Here is a 19,454-nt window from a genome sequence, read left to right as displayed (position 1 = left end):
GGCAACCCGACCTCTGGGTCCTTTACACCGACGGCACATCCAACGCGTTGGGGTCTGGACTGGGACTCGTACTCGAGGTCCCAACAGGGTAAGTTATTCGCAAATCCATACGGTGCCCCGATATGACTAACAAGGAGGCCGAGTATGAGGCCGTAATTGCAGGTTAAAGATAGCTCTCAAATATAGAGCACGACAAGTCGTCCTCAGATGCGACTCACAACTCGTCGTCAACCAAGTTACAGGGACTTTCCAAATCAAAGAGCAAAGGCTACAAAAGTACCAGGTAAAAATTCACAAACTACTGCCAGAATTCGATGAATGCCGACTCGACCAGATACCCCGAGCTCAAAACATCGAAGAGAATGGCCTCGCCAAACTAGCAGCCGCCACAAAAAATATCACTAAAGAAAATGTGGTCACCCTCCTCCACTCGTAAATAGACCAACTCGAGGTGCATTTCATAAATTTGACTTGGGACTAGCGCAACCGTATCGTGACATATTTGCAGGAGGGAACACTCCCACAAGACAAAAAGGAAGCCAAGAAGCTTCGAATGCAGGCGTCCAGGTACAGCCTCATAAATCACGACCTGTACAAGAGAACGTTCGGGGGCCCCTTGGCAAAATGCCTAGGGCCGAGTCAAACAAGGTGCGCGCTCGAAGAAGTACACGAGGGTCACTGTGGTGCCTATACAGGCAACCGAGCCCTCGTCAGATGCCTCATTCGGCCAGGATATTACTAGCCCACTATGAAAAAGGAAGCTGCAGATTATGTCAAGAGATGCGAGCAGTGCCAAAAGTACGCGCCTATGATACATCAAGCGGGTGAACTCCTCCACTCTGTCACTTCGCCATGGCCATTCATCAAATGGGGAATGGACATTGTCGGACCCCTCCCAGCGGGGCTAGGTAAGACACGTTTCCTTTTAGTTTTAACTGAATACTTTTCCAAATGGGTGGAAGCAGGTGCGTTCACCCAAATACGCGAACAGGAAGTCATCACATTCATATGGAAGAACATCATATGCCGTTTCGGCATCCCTAAAGAAATCATTTGCGATAATGGGCCCCAGTTCACCGAGAAAAAGACAATCGAGTTCTTCGAAAAATGGCGCATCAAGAGAATACTCTCCACGCTATATCATCCCGCTGGCAACTGTCAAGCCAAATCCTCCTACAAAACAATATTGAATATCTTAAAGAAAAAGCTTGAGGACCCCAAAGGGCAATGGCCGGAGTTGCTACCAGGGGTATCATGGGCCTACCGCACCACGCAAAAAATGAGCACAGGAAAAACGCCATATTCATTAGTCTACGGGACTGACGCCATGATACCTGTCGAGGTCGAAGAGCCTAGCCTGAGATACTCCAAGGAAAGCGGACCAAACAACGACGAGAACAGAAAACAAGACCTCGACGAGGCAGAAGAATGAAGAGACATGGCTTATGTAAGGATGGTAGCCCAAAAACAACAAGCAGAAAGGCACTACAAAAAGAAGGCCAAAATACGACCACTCAAAGAAGGCAAACTAGGAACCAATTGGGACGGGCCGTACAAAATCACAGCGGCGACAAGCAAAGGAGCATTCCAACTAGAAACAATGGAAGGAAAACTACTACAAAACCACTGGAATGTCGCCCACCTCAAATACTTCAACTTTTGAAAAAGGACACCCCTCAAGTCGTACTCTTTTTCCCTCACCCGGGGTTTGTCCCAATTGGGTTTTCTCGGGGAGGTTTTTAACGAGGCGACGAGGGGGAGGTCTCGAAGTTCAAAGTATAATTCATCGCCCCGCATGCCGATAACCTCTCCAGGCCGAACGATGAAGGGACTAGATACATGGAAACTTCTCCAATACATGTATGAAACAGACATATATAGTACTTAAGTGAATGAAATAAAGCAGCATTTTGTACTCCACCAAGATATTCTCCAACGAAGTGAAATAAAGCAAAATTTTACTCTCCATCTTTTTTTTTTGTTTTTGCATCTAACATTCGACCTCACTCGAATTACAATGGGTTAACATTTCGACTTCAACTCGAAATAACACCCCTACAGCCAAAGGCCATCGCCAAAAGAAAGAATTCGACCTCGCTCGAATTACTTAACATTCGACCTCGCTCGAATTACAACGGGTTAACATTTCGACCTCAACTCGAAATAACACCCCTACGGCCAAAGGCCATCGCCAAAAGAAAGAATTCGGCCTCGCTCGAATTACTTAACGTTCAACCTCGCTCGAATTACAACAAGTTAACATTTCAACCTCAACTCGAAATAACACCCCTACGGCCAAAGGCCATTGCCAAAAGAAAGAATTCGACCTCGCTCGAATTACTTAACATTCGACCTCGCTCGAATCACTTAACATTCGACCTCACGCGAATCACTTAACATTCGACCTCGCTCGAATCACTTAACATTCAACCTTGCTCGAATTACAACGGCTTAACATTTCGACCTCAACTCGAAATTACACCCCTACGACCAAAGGTCATCGCCAAAAGAAAAAATTCGACCTCGTTCGAATTGCTTAACATTCGACCTCACTCGAATTACTTAACATTCGACCTTGCTCAAATCATTTAACATTCGACCTCGCTCGAGTTACCAAGATCTACAATCGACTATGCCAAAACATTATACACAAGCGGTGGAAAAGCCGGCGACCCCCTCACAGCAAATAAATAACAAATCGAAAGTACACAGCAAAAAGGTAATCATTCCATTACAATTGTTATATTACAAAAGTTTTTTACAAAGGGCTTGAAGATGCACTCACAAAAACAATAAAGCAAAACAAAATAAATACAACAGCCCTACGCCGCGTCATCCCCCGCACCATACTCCTCGTTATACCAAGAATCGGAGGCGAGCATGTCCGTATCATCATCATCATCGACTTCATCCCCGCCAGGCGTACCGGGATCATAACTGCGGGCTTCACGGGCTGCACGTGCTTTAACACGAACACCCTCAAGTTCTGACTCGGAAACTTTCCCGTTAGCCTGCAAGGACTTGTACACGTCAAGTTGAGCCTCGGCATGGACCCACATCTCATACAACTCCTGCGGCACAACGGGATCAACTGAGGTATGAGACGTGGAGGGTTGCGACTGCCGTTGCACCTCCTCCGCCTTCAAAGCAACAACCTGTTCGTTCAATATGGACAATTTTGCCTCCAGATCTTGGATCCGTTCTTCTAATCTCGCTACCTTAAGCGCTGACGTCTTTGCCTCATTATCCCGTTCAGACCTACAAACACGAAGGGCGTCTTCCAGAGCCGCTACTTCAGATACGGCAGTCACCCTGCCCTTTTTAGCATGAGACAATTCATCAGCCTTAGCGCTCAATTCACCCCTCAAATCGACAGCCTCCGCCTCTCTTCGCCCAAGCTCGGCAGTCAAGGTAGCCATCCGCGCCTGAAGGTCGGCGTTCTCGGCTGTCACTCCCTTGCTCACCTCGAGCTCATCATCCTTGGCCTTAAGGGCCGCCTCAAGTTCACTGCATTGACCAATGGCCCTCATCAGCTCGTCATCTCGCTCTTTCAGCTCTTCAACCTTCTGGCCAACTCTTCCTCTTTCTGCTTAAGCCCATCGCGAAACAACTGAAAATTGCTATCATGAATGAAGACATCGGCCAATGCACGGTGCTTGGTGCAGTACTCTTTGTACTTAGAGGCCACCTTCCCAAAAACGGTCGTCCTTCGTTCATGCCTCCGATCACGCTCAATCTCTTTGATGAGAGTCTGACATGCAGAGGAAAGAAAGTCAGCTTAAGTAGATTACGCATACAAAACAAATCCAAAAACAAAAAAAAAGAGAGAAAACACATACCCGCAAAGCCATGCCGGAAATACTCCGCGATAGCTCCGCGTCACTCATCGCCTGAAGCATCGTGTTCTCGGAAGCAGCGCACAAAGGGGCAAATACCGACACTGCCTGCTCGGAGTTCGCCAAAAGGTCGTAATCTATGGGAATGATTACGTGTCGGTTAGGACCCTCTGTCCTCACTTCCACGCGGGTATTTCTCTCCAAGAAGATCGCACATCTTCAAGATCGATGTCCAAGCCTGAACCATCGTCCTCCGCAACCACCGTTCCATCCCCTCCGGCAGCAGACGACGCGCCACCTTCAACAGATCGTACAGGTCCCCCGCCTTGAATTGCCTCTTCGGCCCTAGGGGACCTCCCCGCCAAAATGGAGTCCGCCATAAAAACGTCCCCTGTGCCTGACCTAGGCGAAGACGCCACTCTCGAAGAACCGATTTTCCTCTTTTCAACGCCGGTGGCGACGACCTTCCCAAGCTCCACCCTCCTCCTCTTTCTCGACGATGATTCATCTCCGTTGGAAGACTCATCTACGAGGTGGTAGGTCGGCCGGGAAGAGATCTCGTCCTGTACAACGACATCCCGAGGAGGGTCCCTTGTTGGCAAAGTCTGAGTACGACCTCCGCGGATGGACTCGGCTAAAGTAAATTGCATACCCGCCGATACAATGGCCTAGCAAAATACCGGTACTGGAGCCTTCTTTTTGGAAATCCGTCGGCCTGTCACCACAAAAAGGTCGTATCAATAAACGATAGCAAACAACCGAAGGTCGGAGCAAAAGTAACACTTACCAGACGGAACCTTCGGTCTAAAATGTTTGAAGAAAGCGGCCCAATCTCGAATCCCCAACAAGTAAGGTAGCACGCGAGCTACCCAATCCTCAATGCCGACGATGGGAAAAGGTGCACGCCTCTCAGCTGCACAGAAAAATCACAAACGAATAAAAATAAGAAAGAACGAAAGTAGATAACAAGCGTACGTCATCGACACCTACGGTTATGATTCCACTGCTCTGGAAATCCAGCAGGGTCCGACACCAAGTGCTTCGTTTTGATGAAAAAATACTTGTGCCAAAACTTCCGGCTCGCCCTGTCATCCGTCCCAACCACCAACCCCCTGGTCCCGCAATATCGTAGATGTATCATGGTACCTCTATGAAAGCTCGGGGAAAATAAATGTAAAAGGTGGTAGATGTCAACCTCACACCCAGCCAACTCCGCATACTTCGTCACCATCAGAAAGATTTTATACAAGTACGGAGACAGCTGTGCCGGGCAGACTTTGTAAAACCGACAGAACTCCTGCGCCAGCAGAAGAAGAGGGAGGGTATGACCAATCACGAAAGGATACACATAAAAAGCACAATATCCAGGTCTGTGGACCTCTACGATGTCCCCCCCCCCCCAGCCGGAACCATCTCGACTTGAGGAGGAATATGGTATGTAGACCGGAGTTCATCTATCTGAGATGGCCCGGTTTCAGAGATCACCGGAACGGGAGAAGGAGCATGTTCCTTATGGAAATCGTTCCTGGACAAAGGGTTTCTGGGGAGTATCTCTTCTATGGTAGGGAAACTATCACCCTCCTCAGCCGCGATATCCTCGCCACCGGAAGGAGGGGCCACTAACATCGGGGTAGCGTCGGAAACTTCATCGTGTGCACGAAAGGTTAGGGGCATTTCGATAACAGAGGGTGTGATAGTAAACCTGAAGGGAGAGATGGTGACTAAACGGGAAGATGGGAAGCAGAATCACAGAAATGGAGCTAAGAACTGAGAAAGATGATCAAAGGAGAATAATGTATACACAAGGAAGGAAATGGCAAAAATTTCCAAACAAATGAAACCCTCACCTATTTATAGGGCTGGGTGGCGCGAGAATCGAAGTAGAGGATTGTCAATGGCGCTAAAACCAAAGCAACAAGCACACAAACGCTGTCTCTGAAAGATGCGTAATGATGACGCGCGTGGTAGTGACGTCACATCTTGATAATCACATCAATCAGGATTCCGCAGGTTGTGTCGTTCTCTCGATCTTAGTCAACCCGGCGTAATTTAATAGCCAAATTTTCCCACAACGGAAGCGAATGATGTACGCTTATCGAGAGCGTGCAGGGCTACGACCTCAACAAGCGGAGGGACTAACTGTATAGGTCCAAATTTGGTAACCACGGTAACGGATAAGCAAGACATAGGACGGGGTCGACCACGACACAGCGACTGACAGTCGTCCAAATGAAGCCGACGACTAGAAGCGGGCAACTGAGATAGGATAATAACGGCAACTTAAACTCAAAAAGAGACAGGAAGAATATTCCTTTGGATATTCTTTATGTTGTACATTTTAGGGTTTTTTGGGGAATGTCCCTTATAAATAGGAGGAGATGGTGAACAAAAGGGGGATCTGCCTTTTGAGAACTGAGACATATTGTAAAGTTGAGAGAAGAATATACGAAAGAGTTGTCTTATTCACTTTATTCAAGCACATGTTGTTCAACCTTTATCCATAAATCTCAAGATTCCACATTCATATCGACTGCTTACCTTTCCACGTCGTCAGAGAAAGGAAACACCCAATCACACAATCACTGGGTGATAATTCCTTTACACTATAACCCTTATCATTTCTTGCATTAATTATACATTTATGATATTACATATTTTGTCAATCATAGCATATCAAGTTTACAATTTAATGCTCCTAAACTCTACCCGTTGTACAAGAGTTTTGTTTTATTTGGTTTAGGATTTATTAAGTTCAACTGAGATTCACCCTATTAACTTATTATTAATTGGTTTAGCAATTATTTGTTCAAATAATTATAAGTTTAGAACTTAAAGTAAATACTTATATCTCAAAATTATAAAATCTTCGATAAATAATGTTAGTGATAAAAGTTATTGAAGCTTGTTAAAAACTGGAATGAAAGGGATCAAATAAAGTAATTAAAATAGTCCCATAAATTTAAGGATTGAACCACTCTCGTCCCTCAATTATTCAACTTAACAGAGCTTGTTAGATGGCTTAATGACGACTTATTCGGACCTGAAAATTGCTAGAGCACTTCATTATTGAAATGATCGTGACTTTCCAATTTGCACATCGTTGTTTTTTTCTTTTTCTGACGACTTATTCGGATTGGTGAATTTGCAATATTGAGTTGGAAAAGGGAAGCCATGGCTGAGACTAGATTCATCCAATGCCACCACCATGTTGCCAACTTTGAAGGAAACCCCCTTAAGTTTTACGCATGTCGGTAGCTTTGGACCATAATTGCCCCAATATCACATATTTGGAGGATGTTTTATGTTAAGTAGAGTATTTGAGGGATGAGATTATATGTACCTCTAAACTTAGAGGACCCTTGTGATTATTTTTTCCTAATATCTCACATACGGGATGCTGCGACTTAAGATCCAGTTAGGCAGTGAGATGCCATACTTGTCTTACGCCAAATAAGACCGCAACAAAAGTCAAATAATATAGTACAACAGTGACAGTCAATTTTAAACTTAATTACTCACTTCTTACATCTAGTTTTTTAAATTATTACTCCGTCAACCTCAATTTATGTGACATTTTTAACTTTTCAAGATTCAATTTTTTTGATTTTGACCGTGCATTTCGACATTGAATTTTTCAATTTTGCGATATAAAATTTACATATTTAGAAATTACGTAAAAAGTATTATAAGTCACAATAATAAATAATTTAAAATGGGTAATCCGGTGACTAAGTTCCCGCTACGCGCGAGGTCCGGGAAAGGGTCGGACCACAAGGGTTTATCGTACGTACAATCAAGAATTATAGGGATTAACCACTACTTATTTTGTCCTGTATTTTTAAACTTAAAATCTTAAATTCAGGACAATTCAGAATATTTGTCCTGAAAATTTAAACTAAAAATTGAAATTCAGAACGCACTTAAATAACAACCCTTTAGAGTGGCATTTCTGCAAAAATAATTAGATTGACTCTGGAAATCCAAATGCCATATTGCCATCCTATGAAATTTGGACGGAGGGAGTACATATCTCTCCTCTTCATGGACAAGTCTTTTCTCCTCAACTAAAAATTAAACCAGAGAAAGATAGAAGCGCAGCTATATACCAAAATGTCTGCTGCAACTACCCTATTATATCGACCTATACGAGTTACCCAACGTCAATTTCCCAGACTCAATAGATGTTCCACTTTCAAATTGGATTTCTCATCAGGCAAATTTTTATCTCGAACATCCATTTCTCATTCTACAAGGTATCCACTTCCCCCTATGATGGATTCCGTCAAGACTAACCAAGCTGCTACCGGAGATGAAGGTGTTACTCTTGGAGGTTTAGAACAAGAAGCTCTCATTAATGGGTCCATGAATTTTGCTTCTGGTGGATTAGAAGCTACTCTCAATAGCCTGGTTAGTCAACCATTGACCTGCTCTGTTTTATCGTTGGTTCATTTCGTTTAACCTTTTTTAAAGATTATGTCAATTTCTGTGCTAACTTCCCCTCCACAATAATAGAGAGGAGAAAACTGATTTGCTAGGAGAATAACTTGCTAATATATTGGATGTACAGCAATAATTACGGGAAAAAACAAAAAAAGTTAAGTCTTCTGTAAAACTCGATCTATAGCTTACACCAAGCACCACGTTTACTTTATCACATATAACAATATCTGATGAAGTACTTTTGTAATTGTTTTTCTAATTTTCCATTTTTTATGTCCTGTTTAGTTGGAACCTTTTACATTGGAGATTGACCTCTGATAAAGTATTGCACTTCCACAAAGATTGTAATTTTCTTGTATAACTATATTCCTAAATTGAAAAGTTTGAATAATGTTATTCCTATTCATCTCTCTCTCTCTCTCTCTCTCTCTCTCTCTCTCTCTCTCTGGAATCAATCTCATTAGTTAAGACAAATTTCTTAGCAAAGTGGCTGTCTAGCTATATATGTCCAGCCTTTAAATTGTTGCTTTGAATTCTTGGTGTTAAGATTTCTTATGATTAATAGCCCTATAGTACAGAGTAAGTGGCTGATTGCTGCAGTTTTCGGTATTATCTTCTTTTGGAAGCATGACATGGAAGCAGTATGGGCTACTTCAGGTGGAATTATCAATACTTGTCTCTCAGTTATACTGAAGAGGATACTTAACCACAAACGCCCTGTTTCAACATTAAGATCAGCCCCTGGAATGCCTTCTTCACATGCCCAGTTGATCTTTTACACAGTGTCATTTTGTATACTCTCAAGTAAGCTTCTCAAAGTAATTGATCAAATACAGAAATTTACTTGGTTTTAGATGATTCTACATGATCCATAAATTCTAATTGTCTATATACGATGTGACTTAAGCGATGTTAATTTAATTTAAGAAAACAAGATAGCCTTATCCTCCCATCATTGTGATCTTCAGAGGCTTTTATGCACCGCAGATAAAAATTGTAAAACTAACATCAAGGATTGTATAGGGTCAAATTCTGCCATTACGTCTCCACGTTGATAGAAACGACCAACGAATATACGCTAACCGAAGTGAGGGCACGACCCAAAGAATGTCGGCATGAAGTGTCGGCGTGAAGTGTGTCACCGGTTCCGTCATCACTCTAAGGAACGCGACCGATCTTTGTATTATTTTATTATTTAAAGGAGGGTCTCCTATTATATAAAGGGGGATCCCAATGTTGTAAAGGGGACAGATTTTTATTAAACAAGCTCTCTATATCTTCTTTCTCTCTCTCTCTCTCTCTCTCTCTCTCTTGAATATCCAATCTGTTGGAAGCTATAACACACATATCTAGGTCTTATTATCTTCGATTACGATTGATCCTTGATTCATTTCGATTGTTCTTACTTACAAGGTATCTAGTATCTTTTGAGTCAAACAATTTGGCGCCGTCTGTGGGGATTTCGGCAATCGAAATCATAGTTTGCACCTAGAATAAAAAAAAACTACCGTTCTTCACACCATACAGAAGCCAAAAATGGCGGAAAATAACGCAAGAATGAAAGCAATAGCAGGCGTCACAGCCAATCTCATAGGCCCTCTTAACGAGGCCGGTAGAGAAAACATCCTGAGTACAACACCTGGTTGTGCGCCGGATGGAGAGATCTCACACTCTTCATCTGAAAACCTGACAATCTTGAGCCTCTACATCCGCAGTCAAAGAAACACCACCTCCGAGGGTCAAGAAACTGCTGGAAGAGTGGTTGATGAACACTTTGGGTAGCATGCTTGAAAACTCACCCCAAAGCAACATTAGAAATCCGTCGGTGGCAGATATCGCCGCTACCACCAGTGAACCCGATATTGTACCAGCAAATAACACCCACATCGATGTCCAAGCCAACGATGGTGCACTCGCAGCCATCCTCGAGAAGATGGAAGAAATGGAAAATGAGAACAAGGCACTTCGAGATCAAATGAAAGAGCACCAGGAAAGAGTGGACAAAATTCCCGGTGCTCCGAAAGTATTGCCAAAACGCGACTTAGGAAGATTCGTCGAGCAGCCGTACAGCGAGGAAGCCGCCCCTCACCCGATCCCGAAGACCTTCAAGATGCCACCTTACTTGAGGATATATGACGGAACTATATCCGCAGACTGCCCGAGCGGCACGAGCCTCACGCCACTGCTCCTGAACCTCCTCCTCAGTGGCACGACCCGCAACAAGAAGTTTCTTGTATACGTCCAGTCGGGCCTCCGCATAAACCCACATCTCATGTGCATCATGACGCGCATCCTCGTCAGACAAGAGCGGGGAAAAAGGTCGAGCCACGTCTCCAGGCCTTGGTGGGACAGTACGCCTAAGAGCGTCTACCTCTGCCGCCTTGACTTCGAGTTCGGCAGTCAAGGCCGCCACCCTACGGTGCAAATCGGCAACCTCTGCCGCCACCCCACGACTTAGCTCTAACTCCTCTTCCCTCGATTTGAGGAGTGATTCCAGCTCACTGTTACGAGCCACAACCTTCACCAACTCCTCATCAGTCTTCTCCAACTCGGCCACCCTGCGCTTCAATTGCACCTCTTTCTGTTCAAGACCTTCCCGAAACACTCGAAATTTGGGGTCCTGTTGAAAAAGGTCCACCGCCGCCTGATGCTTGGAGCGGCACCTCTTATACTTCTTCACCATTTTATTGAAAATGGTCGCTTTCTTCTGCTCGCGACGCCTCCTCTCCGCCTCCAAAACAAGGGTCTAAGGAGAAAACATGAGTTAGTACACATCAAAGTCAATCTCACAACGCGCGGAAGAACAGAAGTTTACCTGTAAAGTCATGCCGGTGACCCTTCGAGATAGCTCCGCATCACTGACAGCTCTTAGCATTTCACACTCGGGGGTGGCACATAACAAAGTCATCTCCAACGCCGCCTGCTCGCTGTGTTGCAATAAGTTATAAGCCCCCGGAATCACGATTCGGCGATCGGACCCGTCCGCCGTCATCTCCACATGCGTGAGGCCTTCCGCCAGCCCGTCCATATCTTCTTGGGCGATCTCAGGGTCCGATCCCTCAGCATCCCCGCCAACGGCGGATGTCGAGCCAACCTCAGCAGCACGAACTGAGCTGGCATCGGCAGCCGCACTCGCCTGATGGGCCGGCCTCCCCGAACGAATAGCGTCGGCCATGAAGACGGGTCTAGGCGTTTGACGAGGCACGTTACTTCTCTCATCCTCGGTCGCTACCGCCTTGCCCGTTTCAAGCCTCTGCCTTTTTCTCTCCTCAGGCTCCCCGCTTCGGAAGGCTCATCCGCAGGCTGCGGAAGACGGTGCCGAAGGTGTCGCCTCATTCGTAGTCGCCTCTACAGGCGTAACCCCTTGTAAAGGAACTACGGGAACACCCTCCCTGACAGATGCACAAAGTATCTCCCGAGCAGCCGGGCCGATATCCGATCGAGCGAGGGTAGATACCGTCGCCTTCTTCTTGGGAACGCTTCGACCTGTCGACACAAATAGTTCAGTTGATGAAGTTTGTGGAAACAACCGATTAAAGCCAAAGAATTACCTGAAGGTCCTACGGGGCCGTAGCGTTGAAGGAATGCGGACCATGTGCGGGTTTCTTCCGCGTAAGGCAGCAAACCGGCTACCCATTGCTTGATACCGGTGATGAACCGGGGTGCGTGAGCCATTGCTGCAAAATAAAAGGAAAAAGTCATAACGATGGTGCGACCAGAACCGCTGAGGTTACGTATGATGAAGAATTCGACGGGTGGGAACGCTTACATTTCGAATTCCACCTCTCTGGGAACCTGACAGGGTCGGACACCAGGTGCTCCGTTTTAATAAAGAAGTACCTACGCCAATAACCACGGCTGGGTCGATCATTGATCTTGATGACCAGCCCCTTCGAACCGCGGCTCTTCAAATGCAGCATGGTATCCCTTAGATAACTGGCGTTGAATAACTGCAAAAGGTGGTGGACGGAGACCTCACACCTAGCCAGCTCTGCGTATGTAGACATTATCCTGCATACTTTTAAGGTGTACGGAGTGAGTTGGGATGGACACATGTTGTAAAAGCGACAAAGCTCCTCCGCCAAAGGAAAGATGGGAAGACCAAAACCAATTAAAAAAGGATATTCATAGAACGAGCAATATCCCGGTCTGTGGACATTCACATAATCCGTCCCCGCCGGGACCATCTCCACATGAGCAGGTATGCCGAACGACGTACGAAGGTCATCTAAGTCATCCTGCGTTAACTCAGAATTCTCCGAGGGCTGCGCGGGGGAATCCTTTTGGAAGTCTCTCCTAACAAGAAGTTGCTTCGGTAACACGTTGTCCACGGTAAGGGGGGTGAGTTCCTCTTCTCCGTCTCCCTCATCACCGCCAGATGGAGGCGGTACATCGGACGACGTATTATCAAGAGCCTTCGGATTATCATCCCTTCGGGGCTTTGCCATAATTTTCGTCCAGGAAACGGTGTATGACACAACGAAAAGTGTGATTTCTGAGAAACGGTGAGGTTTCGAAGAAAAGAAGTGCCTTCTTAGAAGGTCAGGAAATGCTTGCAAATGATTGAAAGGTGGATCAAGTTAAACCCTTCCCCTATCTATAGGGTTGGGTGGCGTTGAAATCGAAGAGGCGGAATTCAAACGGGGCAGGAAACCGAGCATCAGAACACCTTTTGTGTTTTCTCGGGAAGACGCGCAATGATGACGCTTGCGTGTGATGACGTTACTTTGAGAAAGAAACCGCGCGTCAGCATTTCAATAAATTCAAATGTTCACTCGTTCGCTCTCATTCATGCGGCCGTCTTCAAGCATGGTCAAATTCTCCCAAAATAAGGTTCGCGGTTCCGTCCATCGGGGACGCACCTCGATGCGTCGCCGACGAACGGAGGGACTAACTGTATAGGGTCAAATTCTGCCCCATTACGCATCCACGTTGATAGGAACGACCAACGAATATACGCTAACCGAAGTGAGGGCACGACCTAAAGAATGTCAGTGTGAAGTGTGTCACCGGTTCCGTCGTCTCTCTAAGGAACGCGACCAATCTCTGTATTATTTTATTATTTAAAGGAGGGTCTCCTATTATATAAAGGGGGATCCCAATGTTGTAAAGGGGACGGATTTTTATAAAACAAGCTCTCTATATCTTTTTTCTCTCTCTCTCTCTCTTGAATATCCAATCTGTTGGAAGCTATAACAAACATAACACACATATCTAGGTCTTATTATCTTCGATTACGATTGATCCTTGATTCATTTCGATTGTTCTTACTTACAAGGTATCTAGTATCTTTTGAGTCAAACAAGGATGATGTTTGTTTTAATGTTATTTAGTTATGCATATGTTTCCTATGTTTTTTATCGGTTTTTTGCTCCTAGAATATACTCTGCCTTCTTTGAGCAGCTGCATATTCTTTACTAGAACCTCTGGATAACAGTATTGAAATTTGTTCTCATTTTTTTTTACCATATTTCATTTTTCTATATCGGGAAGGAAGGACAATATATTTACTATAATTAATTTTATCTTTTACAAAAAGAAAAATATAATTCTTTCATCTTTGGCTAGTCGTTTTTTCTAGAAGAAAAATATTTAGACTTCTATAAATTAAGGATCCTCTCATTTAGGAGCATCAACAATGTAGCCATAAGGCGTTTGAGAGTCTTGTTTATGGGGAGAGTTTTTTGACAAGTGTTAGCTTGCTACTTGTGTGTGCTTCTATGTGAGCTTGTTCTCTTGATATTGTGTACTTTTTTTAGATATGGTGAATTGCTCATCTCTGCTATGGACGTAAGTCAACTGACCGAACCACGTTAAATGTTTGTTCTTGATCTTTTGGTATATTCTCTTTTGTTATCTGATTTATGGTCGTTCAAGGCTTATTTTATTACTTTCCGCATGACACCTGATTATTTCGATCCTGTCAAATACCTCTCACAGTCGATATATTTAGCATTTAGAAGAATATTAGAAACATTTTTCAAAGAGATAGTCACACCAATTATTTAGATGGTTAAATGAACCGACAACCTCTTGTGGATATATGTATATTTATATGGCTTAACGATACACTAAGGAAAGGGCTAAGAAAGTGCAAGAGGCACAAGCTAACGAAGTAATATCAGTAAGATGCTAAGATTTTCTTGTTGTCCATGAGAAACGCCTGTCTTGAAAAGGACAGATAGCCTGCCAAGTTTCGCTCTTTTCTTCCCTTACTTTTGGGTCCTGAAAAATCAACCAACTGTTACTCGTGTAATCATTTTCTACTTATATGTATCATCAAACAATTTTGTTATCGGTACAATAAAGGAGATGTGTTTACCCTGGAATCCGGATAACAATTGAATTTATATGGGGTTTTAAGGATCCGTGAACTAAAAGATACAAAAGGTTTGGATTGAGGAAAATAAAAGATAAAGACTCAACAATTGCTGCTAAAGTAAATAATCGCAGAATATAATATTGCTTAGAACAATTGTGCTTGATAGCGTACAAGAACTGAGAGAGATGGTACCGTAGTGTAATGGTTTCCGATCCCCTCTTTATGGGGTCTTCTCCCCTTTTATACATTCTGATTAAGGGTAAAAATAAGGTAGGTAAATTAATTACATCGTGGATCCCTGTAATTACGCCTTAATGGCCTGAAGTGGTTGAGAAAATCACGTTTGGGCGAGATATCCGGCGACGCTTGGTTATCCGTCACGAGTCCGGCTTCCGACCTTGTGTGTTTCTCCATCCGGTGGTGACTCATATCGAGCTCTGCAACGGTCTCGAAATGACTCGACCTCGGTTGTTGACGTGGCCATCGTTCTACCTTGCATCCAGGTCGGGTTCGATGGCCCCGACTTGCCCCGGACCGGACCCAACCCGGTCGGGCTCAAGCAAAAAGGGTATCACCCAATACAAGATGGTACCAGGCCTTGTTCTACTTTGAGTTTTCTTGTCATGTCTTCTTGGATTTCCTGTGAAATTATGGTTGTGTGCTTATGAGATAATTCATTTTTAGTTCTCATTTTCTTGTTGTTTGACACAGTGATTCAACATTAAGGGTTGAATGGAATAACTGCAGTCATTAGTGCGCTTATCTTAGCAATGGGCTCCTACTTTGTAAGTGTTGATATCGAGTTGCACCTTTAAGTGATTTTTCTGCATATATGGCTGTTCAATATAAGACTGGTGTAGAAAATAACACAAGTTTCCTTGTCTTTCACTTTACAGTCGTGGCTACGGGTTTCACAACAACTTCACACATTAAACCAAGTAGCAGTGGGTGCTGTAATAGGATTCTGTTTTTCCATTTTCTGGCTCTGGTGGGGGAATGCCGTAGTCATGAAGGCATTTACAGCTCACTTTTGGGTTCGGTTTGTAGCTGTTCTTGGGGCTACCGTTTTTGTGTTGCTTTTCTCCTATATGTTATTCAAAATTGGGGTCTTGACGATAACACTGAATATTCTTTATAGACGATCAGACTAACACATAATACAGAATATATATAGTCGTATAGTAATTGACAATAGTTAAGGTATACAAAAAAACTTCTCAACCTCTACCTGTCATTATTTTGCATATTACAGCATGTCTGTTGTTCTCGTACAAATTAAATTATATTTGTATTCCGCCTTTTCTAAAAAGAATTACTCCGTATATCATAGTAACTAGATAAAAACTTTAAGCAATAACCTTGGAAAGACGAGTATCATAATAACATCATGTTGAAAATCACATCCAAACCCATTGGGACCATTGTTATTGTCGATTTTCCTTGACATTAAAAATACTGGAAAGAAGATGTTATTTCCACGCATTGTCATCATGGTCATGATCAGCTCCATACAAGTGATGTCCCATGAAACGAGGAGTAGATTTGTGTTAATAAAACTTATATCTAATTATTAGGACGACGCAGGACAGTTTTTAGAAATTTCATCATGTGAAATTATTAGTCTTTTGCCGAGAAATTGAAATAAGACAATGTAAATGTCATATCTAAGTTTATTTATGAGCAAAATTGAAGAATGGTTCCTGAAAAATTTCAATAAAAAAATTCACATCCACTTTAATAAGTTTAGGTGTAGAAACATTCCCCAAATTGATGACAAAAACATAGTTTCATTTTTTCAGTTCGATTTTTAGGTATATTCTACCAAATAAGTCTTGTCTCATACTTAAGTTTGACTTCTATTGTCATGTCCTTTAAATTTGGCTAAATTATTGTGTCTGTATACACAAATATGAATTTGACTTTGGTAATTCAACTATTTGATGGGCGAAAGAACGCAATCAATACGAAACCTTAAAAGTCCATTGTTTTTTTCAATCGTTGTTTACAATGAAAGTTATTGAATTAAGTTGCAATCCGCTTAGAGTAAAGGTTCAAGAGTTTTAGTCCTTGGGATGAGATCATCACTCCAATTCACATAGAGAGGAACACCATTCTTACATAAAGAGTTTAGAAAATAATGAAAAATAATCAAGAGAAAAAGGGTAAACCCATCTAGATGACCACAAAGATCATGACCATGCATAAGCATGAAAAATTACGCTTTCCAAGTTGCAAAGTTTTGGATGCCATGTAATTTTATTGGCAATTGTGATGCGAGATTACATTGGACGACCATCGCACCAATATTGTTATCAGCATTAACAACTCTAGTAGTGTTGGCAATTTGTGGAGGGTGGGTGGGAGAGAAAAAAATATAGTATCTTGCTGGCTAGAGTTTGTTGAGGCTCTGATATCATATAAGAACAAGAGTAAAGCACAAAAGCTAATTTGTTTATTGAGTCAATGCAGCCTTTAAATATAAAAGTGAAAAATCAATTTCCTAAACTAATTCCTCCGAAGGAGGACTAAACTACTTGCTGAACAAACTTCTTTAATAAGGAGATTTATTTGAGAAAATAAAAAACTAACAAAATCCTAACTACTAACTAAAGAAGTAGTCAAAGATAAAAAGTACCACATACAAGTTCAAATAAAAATGAGTCCATAAACCTGCAACTCCAAGGAAAGATATCTCGTACGAGAGTTGTGCAAAGGCAATATCATTTCTTTTACTACTCTTTCATCAAGTCACATGAATTGATATCATATCAAAACAACATTGTTTTGAGGCCATTACTGAAACCGGTACCAAAATGAGTATTAATGTAAATACGCATTTCATTTATGTACTTTTCCATCATCCACAAAACAAAAGAAGAATAAAAAAAGACACTCAAAACCCGCAAGTGGTAGAAGAACTTCACAAAATTCCCAGTTCTCCTATTCTGCAGACAACCTTTGTCTCTTGCAGGCAAAGAAAAGCACTCTGTAAACCTAACACTCTTATATATATCTCTTAACTTTAATTCTTTCGACCCTATGCAATATCCCAAAGTTAATTAAACAAAAAAAGACTAAGACAACTTCAAAGCAATATACTAAGCGGCCGATGGGGCAGTTATATAGTGCACAACACCCGCCTTAGTAAGCGCTGCCTTAAATTTGTCAGCTTCAGCATCCACTGCAGTAACATTAGCATTCTTGTAATCCAATGACTCATCATTGTATATATCCCACCATTTCTTTACCAGCATCTTGATGTCTTCTCTGTCCATGTTCTCATCCTCGCCAGTGTACCTCCACGGCTTTGACCCCGCCGCACAATAGTGAACAACTTTCACCTTGTCAAGATTCACATTCTCTGGGTGACGCCACAACATAGCTAACACCAAGTTGTAATTGTTTGGGATTGGCTTGTATACATCTCTGAAGAACATGTTCAACAAATCCTACCAAACAAATCAAACTATGTAAACATACAAAAAGAATTAAAAAATTGTATATAGTTATATTTTTACTTTCTCTAGATCCTGAGTTCCTTTTGACCGTGAAGTTATTAATGTATAATTACCTGCTCGGCAAAAGGAGTAGGAGGGGTAACTTTGAGGGTGGTCAAGAGATCATCGTAAGTGGACAAACTTGGCTCAAAGACAAACATGCCAGCATTAAAATAGAGTGGTGGCTTGGGACCCAATTCTTCAGTCCACTGGACCTTATCTGGGCACTGTTGGCAGTACCCAACCTTATACTGCGGGGTGTGACTCCAAGTTTTCTCACAGAAACAATCCATCACCCCATAGAAATAGCCATCTGGCAAGTCAAAGAGGTGGTCTATGTTATCAAACACCTGGATATCCCCATCCAAGTATATCATCTTGCTATACTCCACAAACTGCATTTATTCATTTTAAAAGAAAACATTTTAGTACCACATCAAATTTAACATAAAACAAAATAGAAAATAAAAAAAACATAAGAGATAGTATATTGTTATACCTCCCAAATACGGAGTTTGGAATAGTTGATGACATAATAAGCCATAGCAAACTGTGTCTGGTTCTCTGGAGGATAAACTGGCTCGATCTCTCGGACTATGCAACCTTGGTTTATGAGTATACGCCGATGTTCCTCTGGGACATCAGGCAAAATAGCCACAACAAGTGGATAAGCAGATTTTGCCTTTCTCAATCCCTTAGCCAAACCAACCACACCTTTCACGTAGTCACCGTTACCTGCCAAGAAAGTCACATAGGCACGGCTAGGCAAACTTGCCGCCTTAGCCAAACCAGTACCCTTGGTTGCTAGACCAACAACATTAGGAGCCATTTTTCTAACTTAAAAATGAGGATTCTTTGAGTAATTTGAGATGAGAAAAAAAAGAAGCTAGCTCTTGAAAGTTTTGAATAAAGAGTGTTTTTTAGTATGTTATCAAGTGAAGATTTCTGATGTTTTTTGATGACTTTGATGTGTTTTGAGTGTTTCCAAGGATTAAGGTGGGGTTGTTTATATAGGCGTTGGATGGAATCTAAAAATATTGGAAAATTGAATTGTTACAGTACGATGTCAATGATGTTTATCAGGGAAACGACGTCGTGCTACGGCATAGTTGTCCGCTTCCTTGAAATAGCGCATTTGGGGCCCGTAAATCTCGAAAAACATATTTCACTCCACACAGATCGGACTGTACGTTCTGCTTAAGATCAACGGTTCAGTATTTTTGTTGCACAAATAGTGACGGTTACTTGTTGCTCGAGAGAAATCTCTCGAAAGTGGGCGGTGCTTTCAGTAATTAATTATAGTTTCTTTTTTTATAGTAATTAATTAAAGTAGAAAACACTAGAATAATCTTTCTTTTA

The 19,454-nt window shown here is 42.6% G+C and overlaps 1 protein-coding gene and 1 pseudogene across 1 annotated transcript; one reads left to right on the top strand and one right to left on the bottom strand.

Moving 5' to 3' along the window:
- Positions 1-7,846: 7,846 nt before the first annotated feature.
- Positions 7,847-15,744, top strand: LOC109238049 (annotated as a pseudogene).
- A 1,668-nt stretch (positions 15,745-17,412) lies between these two features.
- Positions 17,413-19,146, bottom strand: LOC109238056 (galactinol synthase 2). Its single transcript, XM_019404480.1, has 3 exons — positions 18,595-19,146; positions 18,170-18,490; positions 17,413-18,047 (listed from the first exon to the last, which is right to left on the bottom strand). Exons 1-3 carry the CDS (start codon positions 18,922-18,924, stop codon positions 17,697-17,699), a joined length of 1,002 nt encoding a protein of 333 aa, XP_019260025.1. The 5' UTR covers positions 18,925-19,146; the 3' UTR covers positions 17,413-17,696.
- Positions 19,147-19,454: the final 308 nt, after the last annotated feature.

This window comes from Nicotiana attenuata, unplaced genomic scaffold, assembly GCF_001879085.1.
Source record: "Nicotiana attenuata strain UT unplaced genomic scaffold, NIATTr2, whole genome shotgun sequence".
NCBI classification, from domain to species: domain Eukaryota; kingdom Viridiplantae; phylum Streptophyta; class Magnoliopsida; order Solanales; family Solanaceae; genus Nicotiana; species Nicotiana attenuata.
This window is presented reverse-complemented; position numbering and strand designations above follow the sequence as displayed.

Bases quoted from the DNA above. Each gene is read 5' to 3' on its own strand.
- LOC109238056 (XM_019404480.1), bottom strand. From the start codon at position 18,924: ATGGCTCCTAATGTTGTTGGTCTAGCAACCAAGGGTACTGGTTTGGCT. The intron at 18,491-18,594 runs GTATAACAATAT...GAATAAATGCAG, and splicing joins CCAAACTCCGTATTTGGGAG to TTTGTGGAGTATAGCAAGAT. The intron at 18,048-18,169 runs GTAATTATACAT...TTTGTTTGGTAG, and splicing joins CTACTCCTTTTGCCGAGCAG to GATTTGTTGAACATGTTCTT.